The following is a 27,000-nucleotide window of genomic DNA, read 5'->3' as shown; positions in this document are numbered from 1 at the left end:
TATAAAAGTTATTTTTACATGAAGCATAATACCCTAAGATGTAAAAGCCATTTTTTTACATTTTATGTTATTGGGTAGAAAAACAAAAAGCTAAAGACTCCTGAGTTCTAGTTCCAGTGTTGTAACTAACTATCCATGAATCCTTGAACAAGTCCCTTCACTTGCCTGGGTACCTATTTCTAACTTGGAAAATGAGAGAACTGAGTCATTACTGACAATATCCTTCCAGGCATAAGAGAGTAGATAATTTCCTAAACAGGTGACACATTGACTAGTAATTGCTTCAGATGCTTAAAGAGGAAAAAATGTAGAGTGATTAAATAATGTTGTATGGATTATCACCATCTTGCAAGTTTATAAGGCCACATTGGAATATTAAAGGAATTGAGATGCCTTGCAATAAAGAAAGCTCTATAACCAGTGGCTGGGCTTAGTGGCTCACAGCTATCGTTCCAGCACTTTCGGAGGCTGAGATGGGTGGATCACCTGAGATCATGAGTTTGAGACCAGCATGGCAAACAGGGCAACCCCATCTCTACTAAAAATACAAAAATTAACCAGGTGTCATGGCAGGCACCTGGGGTCTCAGCTACTCAGGAGGCTGAGGCAGGAGAATCGCCTGAATCCAGGAGGTGGAGGTTTCAGTGAAACAAGATCACGCCACTGCATTATACCCTGGACGACAGAGTGAGAGTCTGTCTCAAAAAGAAAAAAAAAAAAGAAAGAAAGAAAGAAAAAGAAGAAAAAAAAACCTCTATAACCATCACTCCCAAACTAACTTAGCTGGAAAATTCTCTATATTTATATTACCTGTTAACATCATGTAACACCATTACTCAAAATATACTTTGAAAAATGATGAAAAGGAGTATCAACTGATAATTTTATAATAGCTGTGCGATCTTCTTGTGTATTGTGAAGCAGACAGTAAATTTTCACCACAAGGATGAATTTAAATGAGTGTGGCTATATACTATCCCATTCATTCTAATTTTCAGAGAGAGCTCTAGAATGAAGCAAGCATTAAATGAAAGACGTATAGTGAGGCTTTCATTCCAAAGTATAAAATCTTTGGTCATCAAATCAAAGTGGTGAGCCAATGACTGGGAATAGAGAGGTATGGGAAGTGATTGCCTGAAGGGTATGTGGGGTTCTTCTGGAATGGAAAAGTTCATTATTATTATTATTATTACTGTATAATTATACTTCAAGTTCTAGGGTACATGTACAGAACGTGCAGATTTGTTACATAGGCAAACACCTGTCATGGTGGTTTACTGCATCCCATCAACTCGTCATCTATGTTAGGATTTCTCCTAATGCTATTCTTCCCCTAGCCCCCATCCTCCGACAGGCCCCAGTGTGTGATGTTCCCCTCCCTGTGTCCATGTGTTCTCATTGTTCAACTCCCACTTATGAATGAGAACATGCGATGTTTGGTTTTCTGTTCTTGTGTCACTTTGCTGAGAATGATGGTTTCCAGCTTCATCCATGTCCCTGCAAAGGACATGAACTTCTTCTTTTTTATGGCTGCATAGTATTCCGTGGTATATATGTGCCACAGTTTCTTTATCCAGTCTATCTTTGATGGCCACTTGGGTTAGTTCCAAGTCTTTGCTATTGTGAACAGTGCCACAATAAACATATATGTGCATGTGTCTTTATAGTAGAATGATTTCTAATCCTTTGGGTATATACCCAGTAATGGAATTGCTGGATCAAATGGTATTTATAGTTCTAGATCCTTGAGGAATCGCCACACTGTCTTCCACAATGGTTGAACTAATTTACTCTCCAAAAGTAGAGAGAGACGATGTGGCACAGCATTATGAATACACTAAATGTCACTCCATTTTTAAAAGGGTTAATTGCAGGTTATGTGAATTTCACCTCAATCTAGAAAAATCAAAGAACAGGATCTCTACTAGCACAACTTTACAAGAATTAGGACAAGGCACCACTTTGGGGTAGATACAAACAGAGAAGTGCACAGCTTGTTCAGCCTCCAGCTTGATATAAAAAATAATGTGCTCCTTCCTCTGAGCGGACAAAGCCACAGAGCCCCACATCAGGGCACAACCTGTACATCTATACTCAATGGCCCTACAATGTGTTCAACATTTTATTCCTCTCAGAGCTCTGTCATCTCCCGTCAGGATGGGAGGGTTTAGATTTGACGTACCTTTTAACTAAAAGGACTTTGGCTCAGCAGCACCCCCAGAAAAGCCTGGTTGGCATTCAGGAGGGAAGAGATAGATCACGTGACTTGGCTTAAGATGAACATTGGGGGGTAAGAGGAGGTCCTTGAAGTTTATGTGTTATCCATTCTAGATCACTAGGATGGAAGCCCAGAGCAGAAGCACAGAAGGCCTGCATAGGAATGCCGTATTCATTTGACTGGTACATCAATATATTTTATTTCTCAAGAATCTAAGTAAGGCAGTCACAGCTGAATTAGAGAACTAGTAATATGGAGATGAAGATATTGGGAGAACCCCCAGAACTTGTAACTAGGAAATCAGAACCATGATATCTTAAAGAAAAATAATTTCAAACATTAGTATCTGGGTTAAATAAAAGTCCAATGTTCAAGAATAACAGACAAACATATTCTTTCTTCATATGGTACTGGAATGATCTGGAGCCCATAACTTAAATGAAGTAATAAAAGCCAGAGGGAATAACCACAGTAATAAGAAATGTGGTATGTACACACAACGGAATACTATTCGCTCTATAAAAAGAAGAAAATTCTGTCACACATTACAACATGCCTAAGCTTGGAGGACATTATGTAAAGTGAAATAATATAAATTTCATTTTCTTGACTTACTTAGAGCAGGTAAGGGAATGTTCGGATTAGTCTTCATTCTGTGGCATAGGAGTCAAATTCTCAAGTAAGTGTCATATCTTAAATTTTGCACCGAGGAAGATGTTGAAAACAGTGCCACAGTAAAAAAAAAGCCCAGAAAGGGAGAACTGATAGGCAACGCCACTGCCTCCAGCACCCTTGTCAATAATGTATTTCAAGTCCTCAGATAGCTAAGCCTTCTGGAAAGGGAGACACATCTTTGTGGTGTCAAGGATTCTGCTAAATTTAGATCTGAATTAAATAGCTCCTGAGATTGTTATCATGACACATCCACATATTTCAGGCATCCAACAAAAAACAAATTAGCTAATCAAAGAATCTGTGATGTAGCTTTGCTTGAGAAGAAGCAAGGAATTCACAAAGAATCATCTTTTAAACCAAATTTGATGTGGAATTTGAAAATATGTCTTAGGTCTGACTCAGAAAGAGTTATGATGTAAACTCAAAGCTGTCATTTCTAGAGGAGCGGAACTACCACTTGGTGCACTGGTTCAAAACCCAAGAGTAGCATTGTAGCTTGTATTTCTCTGTAACAGAGCCCATACTCCATGGAAGCCTGGCCACCTTTTATTGCATCTAAACAAAACCTTCATCTTCACCATCATCAGCTGTCTCATTCAAATTATATGAACTTTCCAGTTAACTGGATTAGTCTCTTTCATCTACAATAAACTGCATAGAGCAGATTGAACACACAGTAATAAATCACATATTCCAGTATTGATAAATTAAAAGTATAAATTTATGCAGTTAAAAAACATCTGAATCTATAGAACATCCTAAGATAAAAGATAAGACAAAGTTACAAGTTAAGTAGGTTAACTTTTTTAGTACTTGGTATTTTCTTGAAGTGTCCTTATTATGCTGTCAAAAAAAAAAAAATAGTATCTCAAGAAATGTCTCTGGCAAACAGTATTATTGCTTACCTTAAGCTCTCCCTTCCTTTTATTGGCTCTCAAAAAAGTCTGTAAGTAAGTAAGGAAGCCAAGTTTTACATCTTGTTTTCACCCTTGGAATTTCCTTAGAATTACTGCTTACATTAAAAAAAAAAATGAATGAAAGAACAAAAGAAAAAAAGAAAGAAAGGAAGGAAGGAAAGAAGGAAAAAAAGAATTGACTATAGAGTTTAAAGAGTTTAGTCTGGAATCAGATAGTATGGATTCAAACTTCAGATTCACTAGATAGTAATGTGAACTTGGGTAAATTACTTGTGGCTCAGTTTTCTCACATGGATGATGCAAGTGGCAATGATACCTAGTCCATAGATTGCTGTGAAAATTCAGCAAATTGATACATGCAAAGTACTTGGAACCACTTAGGCACACAATCATTGACGGAAAAATGTTATCAATAACAATTAATGCAAATCCCCCAGGCCCAAGAAAGCATCTGGCCAGCTGAATATAGCCTTGCTTTACAGTCAAAGTGAAGATAAGGAAGGTGAGAAGGAGCCGCAGTTAAAATTGGAGGGAATTAAATTGTCATGTGAGACTGAATAACCCAGTTGCAAGGGTCAACAATACTGAGTAATATTGACAGTCCTTAAACATGAGGCATCAGTCAGTTATTCCTTGATGAAGAGAAAATTTTAACAAACATGGGGAGTTAGGGATTATATTCCTAATTAATGCCAGTGACTACTTGACCATGGTAAAGATGCCTAATCGCATACCAAATAAAATCAATTTTTAAAGGCTTTCAGAAGGTTCAACAAATAACTCAGGGAAAGGCCAATTATCATTCAGAGGCAAATTATCAAACACAAACAAGGAAGAGACTTCAGGAATTATATAAACAGTAGCTGGCCAAGGCTTATAAAAGGCCCAGTGTGGCAGCCATCACCAAAACTCAAAAAATCCTCCAAGCAACCCAACCTTCAGACCAACTCCCAACACCATGGCCTGCTGTCAGAACACCTGCTGCGGATTTCCCAGCTGTTCCACTGGTGCGACCTGCGGCTCCAGCTGCTGCCAGCCAAGCTGCTGCCAGACCAGCTGCTGCCAGCCAAGCTGCTGCCAGACCAGCTTCTGCGGATTTCCCAGCTGCTCTACTGGTGGGACCTGCGGCTCCAGCTGCTGCCAGCCAAGCTGCTGCCAGACCAGCTGCTGCCAGCCAAGCTGCTGCCAGACCAGCTGCTGCCAGCCAAGCTGTTGTCAGACCAGCTGCTGCCAGCCAAGCTGCTGCCAGACCAGCTCCTGCGGAACCGGTTGTGGCATTGGTGGTAGCATTGGCTCTGGCCAGGAGGGCGGCTATGGAGCTGTGAGCACCCGTATCAGGTGGTGCCGCCCAGATTGCCGGGTGGAGGGCACCTGCCTGCCCCCCTGCTGTGTAGTGAGCTGCACGCCCCCATCCTGCTGCCAGCTGCACCATGCCCAGGCCTCCTGCTGCCGCCCATCCTACTGTGGACAGTCCTGCTGCCGCCCAGTCTGCTGTTGCTCCTGCTGTGAGCCCACCTGCTGTGAGCCCACCTGGTAAAAGCCAGGTTGCAGATTTTCAACTTGAAATTTCCACTTCCAGTTCAATTCATGAATTAATTATTTCTTCAAGCACTGTGGACCACTAACAAATTCTTGAGCTTTAATTTGGCTTTTGTTATGGGGGTTACCAAATATTTAGGCCTCAGAATTATCTGATTCCTTTGTGGTCCAGAAAAGACTGTGGTCTTCTCTCTGAGGATGTCAAAATACAAATTTGACGCAAGAAATGAAAAAGCCAATTTACAAGCACCGAAGCCTATGCTCTGAGGCTCAGCATCGCCAAGACCATGGAAGAGCTGTCTGTCCTTCTCAGGACACTCACTTACTCTATTCCACTGCCCTGAATTGCACTCCATATGAAAGAGAAATAATATAACAAGGTCTAATAAATTATAACTATTGGTACAACAAACATATCTCTTTTTTATTGAATGTACTCAGGATGTATATTTCATGGAACACCATATGAAAATGTTTTAATCTGCTTTTGATATCCCTTCTCTTCTGAAACCACATTAGGAAATTTGGTACCCAGAGGTCCATTGGAGGTTAACGCCTGTAAAAAGATACAGTAAAGGTAGTTACTTAGGGCCTCAGAAATGTCAAAGGCTCTGTTGCCATAACCTAACCTTACATGGTGCTTTCACACAACTAGGAAGTTATAGAAGTCAAAATCTCTGCTTGGGTGTGGTGGCTCACACCTGTAATCCCACTTTGGGAGGTCGAGGTGGGCAGATCACAAAGTCAGGAGTTCAAGACCAGCTTGGCCAACATGGTGAAATCCCATCTCTACTAAAACACAAAAAAATAGCTGAGCATGGTGACACGCGCCTGTAATCCCAGCTACTCAGAGGGCTGAGGCAGGAGAATCAATTGAACCCAGGAGGTGGAGGTTGCAGTGAGCTGAGATGACCCCATTGCGTTTCAGACTGGGCAACAGAGCAAGACTTCATCTTGAAAAAAGTTAAAAAGCTCTGAATCTAGAGCCGGGATATTACTTATTTTTCCTTTCTGTTTAGAGAAATGTTCTTTCAGGCATTTGTCAAATGATGGTAATGTATGCTAGTAAATCACACTCTTCCATTCACATGTAACCTTGTGAAGGAGCAGAAGAGAAATATAAGGTGGAAAAGCCTCTCTAAGGAAACATGCTCTCAATTAGATGGAAATTTTTACTCTAAATTTTCTCCCAATTTCTAAACAGAAGTGAAGATAATAATAATTTTACTCTATTTTTAAAATAAACATATATACTTTGGTTTAAAATGCTCACTTCAAAATAAACATATACTTATGTATAAATACGTTTTTATATATAATACACATACAGAATAAATTTATATACATTTAAACACAAGTATCAGAGAATGCTTTATGAATCTGAATAGTTTTAGAAAAAAGATTGGAATTAATTCATGGTTCCTTGGATGTAGAACTAAGAGTATTAAAGATATTTTTTTAAACTTAGGTTAAAATTACAATGCTTTATTCAATGATTAGTGAAAATCAGAAAATTAGAAAGCATGAACAAAGAATAACATTTGCAAAGCAAAGAATCAATTTTCCCAACGTATTATCTAGAGACCTAATCTAATCCAGAAAACTCCCTTGAACAACAGAACAGAAATGAAGACTTGTTCTGTTCTCATGCCCTTTGATCCTAACTACGAATATCGCTACCTAAGAAGCTCCTGCTAAAAGAAAAAATAAATAAAAAATGACAAACAACTTAGTTAAAATGTAAATTTGGCTTTTCAAAATTACTGCACATTGCTAGTCCTTCATTCCTTCTGTTATTAACAAGCATTTACTGAGCATCTATGTGCAAAATGGTGCAGAAGGCACCACAAAGGATGCCCAGATGAACTAGACATAGGCAGATTATGCCTTTAAGGAATGGACAATCTGGTAGATCCCTGAAAGGTGTCTGAGAGATCATCTCATTTTACAGATAATTAAACCAATATTCAGGGAAATTACATGACCTTCTTAAGGTCATTCAGTCACTTAGTGGTAGAAGCCCATTTAATTTAATTAATTTAATTCTCAGTCAAGAATTTGGTCCCATACATCATGTAACCATTTAGATGATTAGCTACAGCTGGACCTAGTTAAGCTTAAAATTCAATGATTGGTTTTAAATTCAAAAGCACAAAAAAAAAACTGAGGTTTTATCAGTGAGGGATAGTTTAATAAATTGTGATATGATCATACTCTGGAATATTATAGAGCTATTAAAAATGAGTAATATGTATAGAATACACCTACAAATTGTGTAATCTACATGAAGGACAAAGATACTATGTGAAAATAAAACTACAGACCTAAATCCCCAATGAATATTCATGAAAAATCCTTAAAAATACAAGCAAATAGAATTAAACAATACATTAAAAGGACCAAATGCTATAATCAAATGAAATTTTATGCTGGAACGCAAGGATGGTTCAACATACAAAAATCAGTCATTAGTAGAATAAAGAGGAAAAAGCACATGCTCATGTCTATTGATACAGAAGAAGCATTTGACAAAATTCAAAACTCATGATTTTTTTTTTAAAAAGCCTAACAAACTAGGGATAGAAGCAAATGACCTCAACATAATTAAAGCTATATATGAAAAGCCCAGAGATAACATCATAATAACAGTTTTTTTCTAAGATTAGGAACAAGACAGACATGCCCACTTTTGCCCACTCTATGTATCATAGTACTAGGAATCCTAGCCAGAGCAACTAGGCAAGAAAAAGAAATAAAATATATCTAAATTGGAAAAGAAATTATCTCCATTCACAGATAACATAACTTTGTATATAAAAAAAAAAATCTGAAGATTTTACAAACACACGCACAGAGTTATAACTACTAAACAAATTCAGTAAAGTTACAGATGCAAAACCAATGCACAAAAATCAGTTGCATTTCTATACAGTAACCATGAAAAATCTATTAAAAAATTTAAAAACAATTTCATTGACAATAACATCAAAATAATGAAATACTTATGGCCAGGTGCAGTGGCTCATACCTGTAATTCCAGCACTATGATAGGCTGAAGCAGGTGGATCACCTGAGGTTAGGAGTTTGAGATCAGCCTGGCCAACATAGTGAAACCCTGTCACTACTAAAAATACAAAAATTAGCCAGGCATGGTGGTGGACACCTATGGTCCCAGCTACTGGGGAGGCTGAGGCATGAGAATCACTTGAACCCAGGAGGTGGAGGTTGCAGTGAGCTGAGATCACACCACTACACTACAGCCTGGGTGACAGACTGAGACCCCATCTCAGGAAAAAAAAAAAAAAAAGAATAAAATACTTAGGAACAAACTTAACCTTAGAGGGGAAAGACTTGTACACCAGACACTACAAAATGTTACTGAAATAAATTAAAGAAGATACAAATAAATGAAAAGGCATCCTGGGATCATGGATTGCAGGATTTAATATTGTTAAGATGTCAATACTACCCAGAGAATCTACAGATTTAATGTAATTTCTATAAAAATCCCAATGAGGTTTTTCAGAAATAAAAAAAAAAGTCCATCCTAAAATACATATGAAATCAGAAAGGGTCCTATATAGCCAAAACAATCTTTAAAATGAACAAAGCTGGTCCACATTTCCCTATTTCAAAATTTACTGCAAATTTACAGTAATCATAATAATGTGATAATAACATAATGACAGACATATAGAGCAATGGAAAAGAATAGAGAGCCCAGAAATAAACCCTCACATACATATATGGTTAAATGAATTTATTTATTTACCATTTATGTCTTCATTTGAATTGACAAAAATTGTATGTATATTTTTGTACAACACATTGTTTTGAAATATGTCTATCTTATACAATGGCTAAATCAAGACAATTAACATACACATTACCTCACATAATTTTTTTGGTTGTGAAAACACAAAATCTATTCTGTTAGCAATTTTCAGGAATATAATATATGGTTATAACTGTGTTATACAATAGATCTCTTGAATTTATTCCTTTTATCTAACTGAAATTTTGTGATCCTTTGACTGACATCTCCTGAAAACACTCCACCACCACCCTAGCCCCTGGTAACCACCATTCTACTTTCTATTTATATGAATTCAACTTTTTAATATTCTACATATAAGTGAGAAAATGCATTATTAGTCTTTTTCTTTGTCTGACTTATTTCACTTAGTATAATGTTCTCAAGTTTCATCTGTGTTGCCCCAAACAGTAGAATTTCCTTATTTTATGACTAATAATATGCCAGTGTGTGAGTGTGTGTATGTGTATCACATTTTCTTTATCCACTCATTCAATGATGGACATGGACACTGAGGTGGCTTCCATATCTTAGCTATTGGGCATAAGGCTGCAATGAACATGGGAATGCAGATGTCTCTTCAAAATACTGATTTAGTTTCCTTTGGGTATATAGACGGAAGTGGGATTGCTTGATTATATGATAGTTCTATTTTTAATTTTTTGAGGAATCTTCATATTGTTTTCCATAATGGCTGTACTAATTTACATTTCCACCTGCAGTGTACCAGAGTTCTCTTCTCTCCACTTCCTCTCCAGCACTTGTTATCTTTTTGTCTTCTTGATAATAACCATTATAACAGATGTGAGACAATATCTCATTGTGGTTGCAATTTGCATTATCTGATGATTTGTGATTTTGAGAACTTTTTCATATATCTGTCAGCCATTTGTAGATCTTCTTTTGAGAAATTCCTATTCAGATTATTTGCCCATTTTTAAATTAGACTGTTTGTTTCCTTAGTACAGGAATTGAGTTGTTTGAGTTTCTTCTACATTTTGGATATTAACCCCTCATCAGATATGTGGTTTGCTAATATTGTCTCCCGTTCTGTGGCTTGTCTCCTCACTCAGTATAGTATTTTATTGGCTATGCAGAAGCTTTTTTGTTTGATGTAATCCCATTTGTCTATTTTTGCTGATGCTTTTGGTTGATGTTCACAATATCATTGGCCAGACAAAAGTCATGGAGCTTTTCCTCTGTTTACTTCTAATAGTTTTATCATTTTGAGTCTTTCTTACATTTCAGTCTTTAATCCATTCTGAGTTGGTTTTTATATATGATGTGAGATAATGGTCTAATGTCATTCTTCTGCATGTGAATGCAGTCAAATAATTTTCAACAAGGATGGCAAGACTATTTGCAAATGGTTAAGATGGCTAACAAAAATCGTTAACATAAATTTTATGGTATGTATATTTTACCACAGTTAAAAATTTGTAAGTACAAACATGTGTAGGAGACTCAAACTTTACTGAAATAGAAGATATATATGTATATATGCTGGTTTATATTTGCAGAAGCAGAGATAAAGGTGTTAAAGAATATGCACCAAATTCTTAATGTTGATTACTTCCAGAGCATTAGTTCTGGAAGAGATATGTTCATCTTCAGGAAAGGGAAAGGATGTTAATTTTTCTTTATATGCTTCTGTCCTCTTTGACTTGTTACAATGTGTATCCATTACTAGCACATATGTTTAAGTTAATCAAGTCAGAAAACAATCTATAAGCAAAAGTCATTAAAGGTTTTAGTTAGCCGTAGGTACACTGACCACTACTGAAGGCAAGAATATTAGATAGAGCTCTGAGGATCCTATAACTTGCACAAATTGATCATAAAAAAGCATACTTCGTTTGAAAGTTGATACATCAAGTTATAGTTCATATTTTGATGACACTGCTATTAGTCTTTCCACATCTAAACAAATTGTTTATAAAACGATAATCATGGTTAAGTGACCACTTAGGGAAAAATGGTAAGTTAAGATAAATATTGCCTAAAGGTTATCAAAGGAAAAGTATGACAAAGCATGCCAGGGCAACACTTGGTTCAAGGCTAGTCTCTCATGTGACTTGCATAGAGAGACACTTCTGTGATTGGCTTCCATGATGAGCCTTCACTTAGTCTAGAGGGCAAAGAAGAAACATAATAAGACTTAATTTTAATTGAACAATGGACAAAGCAGGCAATTGCAATGTTGAAATGTTATTTACAACTTTCTTTCTTCGTTTTTTTTTTTTTTTTTTGAAAGAATGAAGTAAAACTCTCTTTATTTGCCTAAGACATGATTCTATACGTAGAAAATTCTAAGGATCCAAATACAAATAACAAGTCTATTTGAATGGGATATTTAGAAACTCTGTACTATCTTTACAATAATTCTATAAATCAAAAGCCATTTTAAAACTAAAAGTTTATTTTAAAAAGAAAAAATTAGTTGAACTAATAAAGGAATTTACTATCCAAATAATAAAAGAGTTCAGCAAAATCACAAATGAACTTACAAAACTTACAAGATCAACTTACAAAAATCATCTTGTTTTTATATATACTTTAGGTTCTGGGATATATGTGCAGAACATGCAGGTTGTTACATAGCTATACACGTACCATGGTGGTTTGCTGCACCCATCAACCCCTCATCTACATTAGGTATTTTTCCTAATGCTATCCCTCCCCTAGCTCCCTACTCCCCAACAGGCCCCAGTATGTGATGTTCCCCTCCCTGTGTCCCTGCGTTCTCATTGTTCAACTCTTACTTATGAGTGAGAACATGCTGTGTTTGTTTTTCTGTTCCTGTGTTAGTTTGCTGAGAATGATTGTTTCCAGCTTCATTCATATTCCTGCAAAGGACATGAACTCATTCTTTTTTATGGCTGCATAGTATTCCATGGTATATATGTGCCACATTTTCTTTATCGGGTCTATCATTGATGGGCATTTGGGTGTGCTCCAAGTCTTTGCTATTGTGAATAGTGCTGCAATAAACATATTGTGCATGTGTCTTTATGGTAGAATGATTTATAATCCTTTGGGTATATACCCAATAAAGGGATGGCTGGGTCAAATGGCATTTCTAGTTCTAGATCCTTGAGGAATCACCACACTGTCTTCCACAATTGTTGAACTAATTTACACTCCCACCAGCAATGTAAAAGCATTCCTGTTTCTCCACATCCTTTCCAGCATCTGTTTTTTCCTGACTTTTTAATAATTGCCATTCTACCAGTGTAAGATGGTATCTCATTGTGGTTTTGGATTTGCATTTCTCGAATGACCAGTGATGATGAGTTTTTTTCATATGTTTGTTGACCGCATGAATGTCTTCTTTTGAGAACTGTCTGTTCATATTCTTTGCCTACTTTTTGATGGGATTGTTTGTTTTTTTCTTGTAAATTTGTTTAAGTTCCTTGTAGATTCTGGATGTTAGACCTTTGTTAGATGGATAGATTGAAAAAATTTCTCCCGTTCCATAGGTTGCCTGTTCACTCTGACAGTAGTTTATTTTGCTGCGCAGAAGCTCTTTAGTTTAATTTATAACTTTCTAAACACTTCAGGTATTAGCCAGAGACTCACATTGAAATTGACATCAAGGAAAGATGTTAGGTAAATGTGCAGCTCTAGGGAACATATAAAACGACAGATATAGAAGGTGCAGCCCAAGCTCAGAAACCTCTCTTCACAACACAGCTCTCAACCCAATTCCTGACACCATGACCAGGTGTTCCACCAGTGAGACCTGTGGCTTCAGCTGCTGCCAGCCAAATTGCTGTGAGACCAGCTGCTGCCAGACAAGCTTCTGCCAGCCAAGCTGCTGCCAGACTGTGGCACTGGCTGTGGCCAGGAGGGTGGCTGTGGCATTGGCAGTGGCATTGGCTGTGGCCAGGAGGGTGGCTGTGGAGCTGTGAGCTCCCACACCAGATGGTGCTGCCCAGACTGCCACATGGAGGTCACCTGTCTGCCCCCCTGCTGCCTGGAGAGCTGCATGCCCCCATCCTGCTGCCAGCTGCACCACACCCAGGCCTCCCACTGCAGCCCTTCTTACTGTGGACAGGCCTGCTGCTGTCCAGCCTGCTGCTGCCACTGCTGTGAGCCCACCTGCTAAAAGCCAGGTTGCTGACCACTTAAGGATGAAAGGGGAAGCACAGCAAAATTGTGCTGATTTCTGAAGAATTGTTCAATTTTACTTGGATGCTAAGTACCATGATGTTGCTAAGCTGTTCAGAAATCATGAAACTCCTAGCTAGCACACTGTGGATGTGCTGAATTTGCTCACTGAAACATGTACCAATCAGTGTTCTGGATAGCTTGCCTTGCTTGAGCAGAGGACCAGGATGGAATAGTTCATCATTTCAATGACATCTCTGCTCCCCCAACTCTCTCTTGATGCCCATGCATCTTCAGAACTGATTTTTCCTTGAATATCACCGATTAATTCAAGTTATATATCTTAATGTGCAAAGCAAACTGAGTTATGTCCTTCTACCTTTAAGCGTGTCTTCCTATAGTTGGAATTCAAGAGTGGATTTGCATTTTATTAATAATACCAAAGCATACCCATAAAGCCTAAACCAGAAAGGTTAAACACAAAGTAAATTATGCTTGAATCCATCAGCTTAAAAGTGCTCCATGAATTAAATAAATTTTTATAGTTATTCAAATACTTATATGCTTTGATCGATTATATTAGGTCTAGATCAATAAAGGTTGACCTGTAGCTAAAATTTTAAGGTTGATCAAAGCTACTGATTTCTACCTAAATGTACTTCTACCATCTTTTGTCTCCTTCCATTTAATATACTAGATGTTCTCCTTCATTTATGCCCAACATCTAAAGAAATTGTACTGCCTTCTAAGTAGATTTTAAAATATCTACTAGATACTACCTATTTTCCAAGAGTATTTCGGTTTAATTTCTATACCTTAGACTTCCACATTCTTCCCATTGATCCCTGAATTGCTCTGTAAGCTTCAACTCCCACTATTCACCTTCATTTGATGTAGGTATGCATAAGGTATATCTCTAGTCTAAATGACAACAGAACAAACAGCTATAAAAGCACCCACTGATTTCTACCATTGCCATTTGTCAGACAGATGCATTAGAATTCTGAAACAACTCTGTTATATTTTGTACTTTGCAACCCAACTTAAAAGATGTGCTCTTAAGAAGTTGTCACAACCTAGAACAAAACAAAATAGCTTTTACCATTTAATTTTTAAATCCCTCATTAGGCATTAGAGTACAATATACAAAATACGATAGGATGCAAATATAGAACATACTAAGAAACACATTTTCCATACTATTTACAAGCTCCCGGAACTTATCTCTCTCATTTAATTGGTGGCTATGATGGATTATACACAAGATTATGCGATTTCCAAGAGGAATAAAGTAGATGGCAGTACTTTCTTCAAAGTGTCATAACTCCTAGATGTTTTTTCCTTAGCGCAGTTCAGCTACTTAATTTAAAAAAGAAAATACACATTTCTTAGTCTTTTTACAGCAAATAACGAGACTCTTTCATAAGAAGTACTGCAGCTTGAAAGTTCTCTTTAATTGTGTAGGAGTGGTGTTGACATCCATGAATCGTGCCTTTTACTCCACCTATTCAATTAACATTTATTGAATCAGATTCAATAAGCATTTAAGGTTCTACCACAAGCTAAGCATTCTGCTGGATACCTTCCTATATACTGTGTCAATTTGGTTCCCAAGAAAAGATTTCTGCCCTGGAACAGGAATAATACTTACACATTCCAAATTGGTTGAAATTAAAGGAACTATAATCAGTAATTCAATATGACGTTGGAATAAAACAAGGTGAAATCTATGAATTATGCATGACCAAAGGTACGCTTTCAGTTCAGTAGATATCCAGGTATCCAAAATTCAATAGGATTTAGCCTATATATCCAGGAAGAAAAAATAATAGTTAAACAGCACAATTGTTACTCTTAGCCTTAGAGAACTGGATAGATTGTCACGTGGAATAACTAATATATAAAATGAGAGCATGTATTTGGACTAAGATGGAAGGACTCTTTGAACATGGGAAACCACAAACATACTCCAAAGAGCAAAGGACTGATATGAGGAGTCCCGAAGAAACTATAAAACAGAGTAATTTCTAAACTGTTGCTCACAATGTGTCATAAGTGTTTCAATGTAAGCCAATCAGAGACCCACTGAGAAACAAATTTAAACAAAAACAAAGAAAATATGTTAAGAATTTTGTAAACAGTAGCTGGCTCAGATATATAAAAGGGCCAGTGTGGAAGTCACCACCAAAACTCAGAAACTCCTCTCAGCAACCTAACTCTCAACCCAAATCCCGACACCATGGCCTGTTGTCAGACCAGCTGCTGCCAGCCAAGCTGCTGCCAGACCAGCTTCTGCGGATTTCCCAGCTGCTCCACCGGTGGGACCTGCGGCTCCAGCTGCTGCCAGCCAACCTGCTGCCAGACCAGCTGCTGCCAGCCAAGCTGCTGCCAGACCAGCTGCTGCCAGCCAACCTGCTGCCAGACCAGCTGCTGCCAGCCAAGCTGCTGCCAGACCAGCTCCTGCGGAACCGGCTGTGGCATTGGTGGTAGCATCGGCTCTGGCCAGGAGGGCGGCTATGGAGCTGTGAGCACCCGTATCAGGTGGTGCCGCCCAGATTGCCGGGTGGAGGGCACCTGCCTGCCCCCTTGCTGTGTGGTGAGCTGCACGCCCCCGTCCTGCTGCCAGCTGCACCATGCCCAGGCCTCCTGCTGCCGCCCATCCTACTGTGGGCAGTCCTGCTGCCGCCCAGTCTGCTGTTGCTCCTGCTGTGAGCCCACCTGCTGTGAGCCCGCTTGTTGAAAGCTGGCTTGCTTATTTTCAGTTGCATAGGTCACAGTATCTCTGAACTGTTCATCTCTTGACCACTCCTGGACCACTAGCAAGTTCTCAGACTTTTATTGCTTTTCCTGTGATGGAGACTACTAAGTATATGAGCTCACAATTCTACCTGACTCCATTCTACAATGAATACCTTGACCCTTCACTGGGGACACAGAAAGGCTACAAAGCCACCTGTGGATCATCAATTTTGCTTGGGATATACTGTTTCTCATATTACTGCAGGATTAAAAATTACCCACATGTTGTGGAATTTATCCATGAGAACTATCCAGAAGTCTAATGTTTCCATGCTTTATAATCTATTTTTATCTTCTATTTACCTAAAATTTTTTGCAACATCAAAGACACCAAATTATACCCAAGTGACATTCCTTGGATGTCACCAGAGAAAATCGAAGCTCATCACCCAACATTCAGCTTCTAAGAAGTAGGCCGGACTTTCTACATTTTAACATCTGATCCATTCCTTGGTTTTTGGATCATAATAATCTTGCCTGCTGGACTATTTCAGTTATATCTGTGATACCGTATCTTCTGTCATTTCTTAATAAACATTATGTACTAGGCAAAGAAACCTTGGTTTTCGTTTTCACTTGTACATCCTCTGGTTTAACTGATTATAATTTAAGAATGTCTACTTGAGGCCAGGAGCAGTGGCTCACACCTGTAATCCGAGCAATTTGGGAGGCTGAGGCGGGTGGATTACTTGAGCTTATGAGTTCAAGACCAGCCGGGGCAACATGGTGAAACCCTGCCTCTACTAAAAATACACACACACACACACACACACACACACACACACAAATAGCTGGGTGTGGTAGTGTACACCTGTAGTCTCAGCTACTCAGAAGGCTGAGGCAGGAGAATCACTTGAACCTGGGAGGCAGAGGTTTCAGTGAGCAAAGATTATGTTACTGCACTTCATTACACTATGCAATAAACTGCAGTAAGCGCTCAAAATGGCAATTTCCTATATATGACACCAAAGAAGACATAAGGTGCACTAAACAGTTAAGTAATGGCAAAAAGACACACATTTCCAAGTCCAAAGCAAAAGTGGGAACCTTTCTTTTATTGAAGATCATTGACCATATAAGCGTAGGTAGACAGTAAAAGGGATGAAGGAAGATGAATTAAGGTATTAAAAGACGGAGAAAAGAATGAAAAGGGGAAGAAAAGAACAAAATAGAGGCGAAAAGACAGAAAGAAGACACAGTGAAAAAGGCTAAGTACAAGAGGCTGAAAGAAAAGGAGGAAGAGTGATGGAGAAGACACACCTGAAGGGGAAGGAGGTGAACCAGCATAGCCTTGTCAGTACCATATGCTGTGCACCTGCCAAGTACACATCATGCCAACTTTGGTTCACATAACATTTGTGTCAATCCTGTGAAATAGATATGGTGATCCTGGCTCATAGATAAGTAAGTCTAAAAGAAGCTAAATAGCGTGCTTACAGTCACATAATTCATGAGTTTAGAAAGAAAACTGAAATCTGTCTGACTCCAAAATTTATGAAGAGAATGAAATTAAGAGAATAGATATAAACGAAAGTGTGGGAAAGTTTATAAGATTTAAAGATGGCTATTTCAGAGACTGTGGGCTTCAGAATGAGTTACTCTGTGCTGCTGGTTAAGCTGTAGTCTCAGAACTCCACACCCTCCCTTCTATACTCAGATTTTTGATGTTAGAGATAAAATCTGCAAGCCACATTGTTGCTTTTCCAGCTCTCCATGTTAGGCCTTGCTCCAGCCAGCCAGCACCCTATCCTCAGAGGTCTGAGTCAGATCCGCTGGGACTGTCCTTCAAGTTCAGAGACATCAGAACCTGTCGAGAAAAAACACGACTTTCAGTTCTGCAGGACTCATCCTCTAAACTTACACATTATAATGACTCCTAACTCTTCCTTTGTTCCTTCAACCCTAGAGTCAGTAGCTGCTTCCTATAGTTGCTACTTCCATGTTCAAATAATTGGCATGGTTTTTGTCTTCTCAGGAGAAGCTGACTGATAGAAAAGTTGTCTTTAAGGGTGCATATAATTACACTGGGCCCACCTGGATAATTCAGGATACTCTCACTATCTTGAAGTCAACTGATTAGTAACCTTAATTACATTTGAAATGTCCCTTTTTTTATGTAGCAGAATGTATTCATGGTCATAACACAAGGGCTCAGAAGCCTTGGAGGCTGACATTTTACCAATCACAGGAGCTATTAGACACTAAGTTGACACTGATTTCTAGAGACCCAAATGCCCTGGTCCTCCAATAAAAAATGGTGACTTTTGGTGGCCAGATGGTAGGTAGAATCTTGGTCTACATTTGAACCACAGTGGATTCAGTGAACCTGCAGACCAATTCCCCAGTTTGTGAATGTATAATTGGAATAATCATGCTTGACAACTGGTAGAATCCCTACATTGACACACTGGCCTGAGGAATAAAGCTCATTTGGTAAAAAGGGCCAAGATAAAGCCCCCAGAAGTTTCCCTTGATATAAAAACAGTAAATAAAAAATAAGACTATATTGATGGGAAAATTTTGAAGATGGGTGCCATTGTCAGAGACTTGGAAAAAGCTGGGTGATGATACCAGCCATCTCCCCATTGAGCTTACTTGTTATCCTGTGGAGAAAGCAGATAAATCTTGGAGTATAACAGGACAATTAAGTATTATTATTTTAAATGAATTCAGGTGGTGACCTCCACTGGAGATGATGTTCCAAATGTCATATCTTGAATGGAGCAAATGAACACAGCCCCTGGCAACTGGTATGCAGCTACTGACATGAAAATTCATTTTTCCCTGTATCAAGGCAACCAGAAGTACTTTTCTTTGACCTAGCATAGCCAACAGGAACCTTCCAAGCATTGCCTCAGGGCTATGCCAACTATCTTGTTCTCTGTCCTAATATACTCATGGCCTTAATCATCTTGACTTTCCTTACAACATCATAGCAGTCTACTACATCAGTGACCTCATGCCGGTTACATGTGACGAGCAGGAAGTAACAAGCACCTTAGAGGACTTAGTGAAGCATTAATGAACTCCAGGGTGAGGAACAAACTCTACAAAAATTAAAAAGCTCATCACCTCAGTGAAGTTTCTTGGAGTCCAGTTGTTGGGAACACATTGAGATATCCTTTCCAAGGTGAAAGAAAAACTGCTGTATTTTAAGCTAACTTCAGCTAAAAAAGAACAACCCTTGGTGGGCACTTTTGTATTTTGGGATCAACATATACCACATTTGAGTGTGCTATTTCAACCCACTTAATGAATAACTCAAAATGCATCCAAGTTTTAGCGGGGACAAGAGCAAGAGAAAGCTCTAAAGAAAAGTACCAGCTACGGGTGTGGTGGCGTGTGTCTGTAATCCCAGCTACTCCAGAGGCTGAGGCAGGAGAATAGCTTGAACCCGGGAGGAGGTTGCAGTGAGCCTGGATCACGCCACTGCACTTCAGCCTTGGCAACAGAACAAGACTCTGCCCTAAAAGAAGGAAGGAAGGAAGAAAGGAAGGAAGGAAGGAAGGAAAGAGAGAGATAGAGAAGGAAGGAAGGAAGAAAGAAAGGAAGAAAGGAAGGAGTCAGGTACAATTCAGGCTGTTATTTCATTTGAGCCTTATAAACCAGCACATCCAGCAATATTTGAAGTGTCTATGGAAAATACATGCTCAGTGTGTGTAGACTCTGGCAAGCATCAGTAGAAGAATTACAGGTCAGACTTACAAGGTTTTGGAGAAAATCCATGCCCCTTTCTGAAAATAACTGCTGTCCTTTTGATCAACGACTTCTGGCTTGCTAGCGGGCAAGAACTGGAAAAAATGGAATGATCGTGCAACCTGAGCTTCTCCTGCTGAGCAGAGGCTATCTACGTACCAAACCATAAGGTTGGATGTACACAGGAGCAATCTATTAAGGCAGGGGCCCCTAATCCCTGGGCAGTGGATTGATACCAGTCCATGGCCTGTTAGGAACCAGGCCACACAGCAGAAGGTGAGCCACCGGCCAGGAGATTTACTGTCTGAACTCAACCTCCTGTCAGATCAGGGGTGGCATTAGATTCTCAGAGGAACGCAAACCCTATTGTGAACCATGCATGTGAAGGGTCTAGGTTGTGGGCTCCTTATGAGACTCTAATGCCTGATGATCTGTCACTGTCGCCTATTACTCCCAGATGGGGCTGTCTAGTTGCAGGAAAAGAATCTCAGGGCTCCCACTGGTTCTACATTATGGTGAGTTGTATAATTATGTCATTGTATATTACACTATAATAATAACAGAAATAAAGTGCACAATAAATGTAATACACTTGAATCATCCTGAAGCATCCCCATTCATTGGTCCATGGAAAAACTGTCTTCCATGAAGCTGGTCCCTCGTGTGGAAAAGTTGTGGACCTCTGCCATATGCCATACCCCAAGCTAAGTAAGCTTCATATGAACCTAATTTCATTGAATACTTACATCAATCCTGTAAAATAGATATTGTTACCTTACCTTTGTAGATGAGGAAATGAAACCTAAATGGGGTTCAATAGTTTGTTCATAAGTAAAAAAGAGAAACACAAATCCAACTCTGACTCCCAAAATTCATGACGAGACCATGAAGTTAAGGAATTGGAAGGAAAGACTGGTGTTGGGAGATTCAGAAGATCTAACTACATCTCTTTGGGAAGCTGTGGGCTTCAGAATAAGTTCCTCTTTGTGCCCATTTAGTTCATCTTTCTCTGCTCTAAAACCTCCCTGCTGTACTCTGCAAAACACACTATGGCATTGCCCATGGCTCTGTTGGGCTTTTCCACCAGGGGGTGACAGAGGAAAACTGCAAAGCTGGAAGAGGAGGACGGGACTCCTTCCTTCCTTCCGCTTCACTGGGTCTTCCTGTATGCTAAGCAGATCCCAGGATAATCGCCCCAAGTCACACTTCTCACTCCAGTAGGTGCAGATCCTGCCCATGGCAGCACATGAATTCAGTTTGCAGTTTTCTCAACACTTGTAGAACCGGCTTTATTGTCTCCTTTGCAGGACCAACCAGTCCTTTCTTAAAACAAGAGTTTCAGCTCTTCAGGGAATATCCCTAAGTTTTAATTCCTTGCCTCTTCCATTTAAAGACAGGCCTTTAAAGCTTCCCTTGAAAACTAGGGCTTTCTGCAGTTCCCACATTTGTGGTATCTTAGGGTTCTCTCTCTCTCTTTTTTTTTTTTCTTTCTTTCTTTTTTTTTCTTTTTTGAGATGGAATCTCACTCTGTCACCAGGCTGGAGTACAGTGGCATGATCTCGGCTCACTGCAACCTCCACCTCCTGGGTTCAAGCAGTTCTCTGCCTCAGCCTCCTGAGTAGCTGGGATTACAGGTGCCCACTACCATTCCCGGCTAATTTTTGTGTTTTTATTAGAGAAGGAGCTTCACCATGTTGGCCAGCCTGGTCTTGAACTCCTGACCTCGTGATCCACCCACCTTGACCTCCCAAAGTGCTGGGATTACAGGTGTGAGCCACTGTGCCCTACTTAGGATCCTCTTTTAATCCTTTCAGTTACCTAGCGAACAATTTAAAAATTCTTCATATGAATTTTAAAAGGATTTGATTCTCATCTCCTGTGGGACCCTAACTGTTATACTCTCATTGCCTTTGAAAAATTAGATTATTTAGTGAGCCATTTGTACAGAATGTTCACTTACTCCCTTTCATTAGTCACCATAGTAGATTACGAAAAAAATATTATCTCTGAGCTTTGGAGATGGCAGCCAGAGAATCACAGCCACTTATGCCTGATAGAATCCAATTAAGAAACTAGAAAGATTACTCCTTGGCAACATTAGGCTCTGTAGTTAAGAAAGTTCCACCTCCTCTATCAGAAGCCTTCCATGAAAAGTGGGATGTGCCCAGAGACCTGACTGCAGACGGCCCTTTGTTAATTACTGACTTATCCCCAAAATCATAACCCTGACTTAAGAAACCTGTTTCCATCATGATTATTCTATTAAATGCCATTAGACAGAATTAGTTTTAAACCCTCAAAGACACAAGGGGTTTTCAGAAACTTGAAGGGATAAAATGTTGAATCATCACATCAACTAAAGCATGAAAGCCTTGGGTAAGACTGGAGATTTGAGAGTTTAGTGAAATTGTTTTGTGAGCTTGAGAGAGGCTAATCCAAAACACCAAGTATTATTAGCCTATGTTGGGTCTATTCATTTCTAAGCACGTTCTCTTTCTTCTTCTTTGTTCCTGCATTACAAATATGAGAAAGAGAAACAGGGCTGATACACTACATGACACAAAAATCAAAATTCCTGGCTTTTAATGGGTTAATATTTAACATACAAGCTTTCAAGACTTTTGCTTTCTCAAAAGTCTTGAAATAAAATTTTTACTATCTTACTTATTTTAGTTGCATAAGTGAAACAAACCAAATATTTTCCCAAAAGGTTCAGAGAACTCTTGGTCCAAGTGGGGCCAGAGTAAAGAACTGTAATTACGTTATCTCTAAGACAGTATTAACTTGTTCCAAAGAAGACACCTGTGAAACCTGGAAAGAAAGATCCTAGTAGGTCGATAACCTGGTGGTAAGAAGACGAGAAAGAACTCAGGATTTTCAGAGCAACTGAAGCCAGGAAGCATGAGGAAGTCTGAAAAGAGTTAGAGATGACAGAGATTGACAGCAACAGCCACCAAAAAAACATGAAAAGAGGCCGGGCGCGGTGGCTCAAGCCTGTAATCCCAGCACTTTGGGAGGCCGAGACGGGTGGATCACGAGGTCATGAGATCGAGACCATCTTGGTCAACATGGTGAAACCCCGTCTCTACTAAAAATACAAAAATTAGCTGGGCATGGTGGCGCATGCCTGTAATCCCAGCTACTCAGTAGGCTGAGGCAGGAGAATTGCCTGAACCCAGGAGGCAGAGGTTGCGGTGAGCCGAGATCGCGCCATTGCACTCCAGCCTGGGTAACGAGCGAAACTCCGTCTAAAAAAAAAAAAAAAAAACATGAAAAGAGAAGAAAATTAATTCAAGACTCTCTAATCAGGAGGGGGTGAGGGAGACAAAATAATAGAATCCTAAGGATGGAATTCAGGAGACTCTGAGGTTAACATTTTTGCACTTTACTCCAACTCTCATTGGTTTCGTGATCAGAAGAGACCAAACTGAAAGAGAGAACTGAACAAAAGTCAGGAATAGAAGTTAGAGTGGACCAGAGCTGAGACTAGAAGCAATACTAAACACTTGTTTTGTGTATTAACAGGTACTAAGCAAAACAAACTTCTTGTGTTATATTTCAGGGGTCCCCCGACTCCAGGCTGCAGAGCAGTATCTGTCCCTGGCCTGTTAGGAACTGGACCACACATCAGAAGGTGAGGATCAGAGGAGCCTGCGCTCTGCCTCTTGTCAGATCAGTAGATCAGCGACGGCATTAGATTCTCATGGGAGTGCAAAGCATTCTGTGAACTGTGCACTGCACATGCGAGGGATCCAGGTTGCACACTCCTTGTGAGAATCTGTCTGAGGTGGGACAGTTTCATGCTCAAACCATCCCATCTTCACCCAACCCACACAGTCCATGGAAAAATTGTCCTCCATGAAACTGGTCCCTGGTGTCAAAAAAGTTGGGAACTGTTATTGTATTTGAGTATAAATTGACACTTTGATCACTGTAAAGATTTTTTAACTGTAGGAAGAGACAGAGAGTGGGATGAGAAAGGAATCAGAAGACTTGAGCTCAAAATCCTAAATCTACTCACTCACCGACTGTGACCTTAGACAAATCTTCTCAGAAGCTCAGTTTTTGCCTTGTATATCAAATGGGGGTTGTAATATGTCACAGTATTGCTGTGAATAGCAAATAAGGTTTTTAATAGTAATATGCCTGGCACAGAGTAGATGCTCAAGAAATTTTATTTTCTATTCCTCTTCTCCATTCAAGTGTATGTCTTGAGGAGCAGAAAACCCTTTTGGCTATGGAAAGGACAGCAATAGCCAGATACTCATGTGTGTGTGGAAAATAGCCTTAAAAATGGGAAGAGCATTGCTCAGGGTAATGTTCTATCCCATTTGAATAAAATGAATTACATAAAAGTGATCATCTCACCGGGCACAGTGGCTCACGCCTGTAATCCCAGCACTTTAGGAGGTCTGAGGCGGGCGGATCACAAGGTCAGCAGTTCGAGACCAGCCTGATCAACACGGTGAAACCCCATCTCCACTAAAATTATGAAAATTAGCCAGGTGTACTAGTGCATGCCTGTAATTCCAGCTACTCAGGAGGCTGAGGTAGGAGAATCATTTGAACCCAGGAGGTAAAGGTTGCAGTGAGCCGAGATTATGCCACTGCTCTCCAGCCTGAGCAACAGAGCAAGACTCATCTCAAAAAAATAATTTTAAAAAAGTGATTATCTCATTCTCATTCTCAGTCCAAGTGCTTCATAGTAAGCAAAATTTTTATCTGGATATTGAAGGCTTCCAAATCTTCACTTCCAGATCGGAGCATGATGTACTCTCGAAAATCAAAACACTGTTAATATTTGTGGGGAATTTTTCTCCCGTTATCTTCCTCCTTTCTGCTCTTTGCATCCCAACAGACTCAGAAGTCAAATTTCCACTCAGGAAAACTGACCAGCTATGATTACAAGCTGTTGCAGTACATCTTATTCTACAGAGGAAATTTCTAACTGTGTCGAAAGGTAAATTTTATCACTTCGTGTAAATCACAGATACTAATGAGAAAGACAGAGTGAGGAAGAAGTCACGCTCAAGCAGATAGAGCGTTTCTTCAGTCCCCTCTGAGTAATAAATCCTGTTGGGCATTTGTGATGACTGCCTCCTTAAAAAAGGCAATATGGCAGAGGGGACGGGAGAAGCCCACACTGCTTCCCAGTGATCTCACAGGGCTCCAGCAAAGCAAGGTCGAGGATGCTGCTTCCTTTGTGGGGGTGGGGTCTCCACTGGTTACGAAAACTGTAAAGAAGACTATCAAGCTTTCCAGACATGAGAAACTTAAAAGCTAAACTCCCAAATGCAGCCCTCCATGCCCCATTGTTGGAAAGAAAGAATACCTGAAAATGATAGGGGGAAAAAAAAAAAAAGACTCCAGCTTCCCTCTGCTTATTTATTAACAGCCACCACACCTATTAGAATCATTTATTGAACACTCACTCTGTTCCAGACCTGCATTACACATTTTAATGCTTTGTTTAATTTATTCTTTAAGCATCCTATCGATGTGATAGTAACATTAGCCATATTTACAAATGAGGGAGTTAAAGAAGTAACTTTCCTGCCTTGGAAAAATACATACCAGTGGTTCTCCATGAGTCTACCTAATTTAAGTTCAAACTCCACATCCTGGGAGTCAAGACTCTACATCTTGCTTTTATCTCACACAATTGTTCTCCAGACACAGTGCACTAGTCATAGCTTCCTAACAACAATTTGTTGTTTTCCACTTCTATGCATTTACTGCTGCTGTTCCCTACAGCTGAAACGCCTTTCATACTCCTCTGCTTTGCATCCAAGCCCTGTGTACCCTGCAAATCCCAGTAGATTCTAAGATATTTAAAAGTACACCATGTACTGCTTGTCCTTGAATGCCCTTAATCTCCAAGCACAGTACAAAGCAAATAGCAGGTGCTCAACAGAGATTGAAATAAACCAAATTATATATTTTCTCTTGAAAAATGTAGTAATCAATAACAGAGAGATTGTAGACTAATGTATAGTGATTAAGAACACAGACTCTAGGGCCAGGTGCCCTTGGTTCAGATCTTGATTCCACCACTTACCAGCATTGACCTTGAGCAACTTACTTACCTGCTCTATGACTCAGTTTCCTTTCACAATAAAAGAGGATAGCTTTAATACCAACCTCCTAGAGCTCCTGTAAGAATTAAATGACATAATACATGTAATGCACTTTTAAAAAATCTATTACACGGAAAATTCTGCATGAGAGTTTGCTCTTACTATGTAGCCAACTATATGATTAATAAAATAAGCTAAAAACTCAAAGTATATTTTAAAACCATAGTGTCAGCTAATATTTAAACATATAACAATTAAGTCTCTTAATTTCAAAAAATTTCAAATACCACAGGAGCTCTTTGGAAACCAATGGTTATTTGATTCAATGAAGTAATCAGATTTATCTACTCAATGGAGAAAAATTTTATTTTGAATCTCTGATTCAAAATAAAATTATAAAGTACAACTATTGTTAGAAAATAATTCCAAGGATGAAAATTACAAAGCTTACTATAAGACAATTATAAGTTTAAATATCTCAATATTTTACATAGTAGATAGCTGAAAATTTATTTTCCCAGTGCCTGCCATATATTAGGTACTCAAATTTTATTGAGTGTCTATTTTCCTAAACAGATTAACTGTACTTAATGTACATGTTTATATATTACTTAATCATATATAATTATCTGTTACTATCTGTATACTTCACAGCCTACAATAGTACATGAGAATTAAACTGAAAGCTAGGATTCCCAGGAAAAATAGGTTAACACTTTCAGCCAGCTGGCTAAGCAACCACTTACAAGAATGTTGCATGTGCCATGTGACTAAGAGCTATGAGATCAGCTCTGCAGGTTACCAGATGACAACTATAGAGACTATCAGATGTCCTCAAGTGGAAACCACCACTACTTCCATTTAAAAGAAATTCAATTTGGGCAGTGTAAGCTAAGAAAGTGGCAAGAGTTATATCAGGCTTGAGTATAACCACAAACTGTAAAAAAAAAAAAAAAATCTGATGCAATTGGATAACAACCCCAAAGGCCACCATTTAACCCAAGCTCAGAATCCTTTGCAAGAATGTTCAGCAAATAGCAAAGTAGACAAAGAATAAATCAATGTCAGTGGCAGCCCTGATACCAGCCATTCTTTGTTTCAATCTATATTATAAAGGAATGCACTGGCAGTTTAAAAGATCATGCAATTCAGGAA

The 27,000-nt window shown here is 39.1% G+C and overlaps 3 protein-coding genes across 4 annotated transcripts; all 3 read left to right on the top strand.

Moving 5' to 3' along the window:
* Positions 1 to 4,704: 4,704 nt before the first annotated feature.
* LOC101029229 (keratin, high-sulfur matrix protein, B2D-like) lies at positions 4,705 to 5,761 on the top strand. 2 transcript variants are annotated; one of them, XM_074387983.1, is made up of 2 exons: positions 4,705 to 4,884; positions 4,933 to 5,761. In XM_074387983.1, exons 1-2 carry the CDS (start codon positions 4,769 to 4,771, stop codon positions 5,345 to 5,347), a joined length of 531 nt encoding a protein of 176 aa, XP_074244084.1. In that variant the 5' UTR covers positions 4,705 to 4,768; the 3' UTR covers positions 5,348 to 5,761. The 2 variants fall into 2 exon arrangements, with proteins under 2 accessions (XP_074244084.1, XP_039332441.1); XM_039476507.2 differs by having other exon boundaries at positions 4,705 to 5,761.
* A 7,118-nt stretch (positions 5,762 to 12,879) lies between these two features.
* LOC120366853 (keratin-associated protein 1-4) lies at positions 12,880 to 13,271 on the top strand. The gene is given in 2 exon segments (XM_039476506.1): positions 12,880 to 12,993; positions 12,996 to 13,271. Coding segments are annotated over 2 exon segments (390 nt in total).
* A 2,194-nt stretch (positions 13,272 to 15,465) lies between these two features.
* Positions 15,466 to 16,629, top strand: LOC101029547 (keratin, high-sulfur matrix protein, B2C-like). Its single transcript, XM_010330648.3, has one exon. It carries the CDS (start codon positions 15,513 to 15,515, stop codon positions 16,011 to 16,013), a length of 501 nt encoding a protein of 166 aa, XP_010328950.2. The 5' UTR covers positions 15,466 to 15,512; the 3' UTR covers positions 16,014 to 16,629.
* Positions 16,630 to 27,000: the final 10,371 nt, after the last annotated feature.

The sequence above is a fragment of the Saimiri boliviensis genome, chromosome 17 (genome assembly GCF_048565385.1).
Source record: "Saimiri boliviensis isolate mSaiBol1 chromosome 17, mSaiBol1.pri, whole genome shotgun sequence".
Lineage (NCBI taxonomy): Eukaryota > Metazoa > Chordata > Mammalia > Primates > Cebidae > Saimiri > Saimiri boliviensis.
This window is presented reverse-complemented; position numbering and strand designations above follow the sequence as displayed.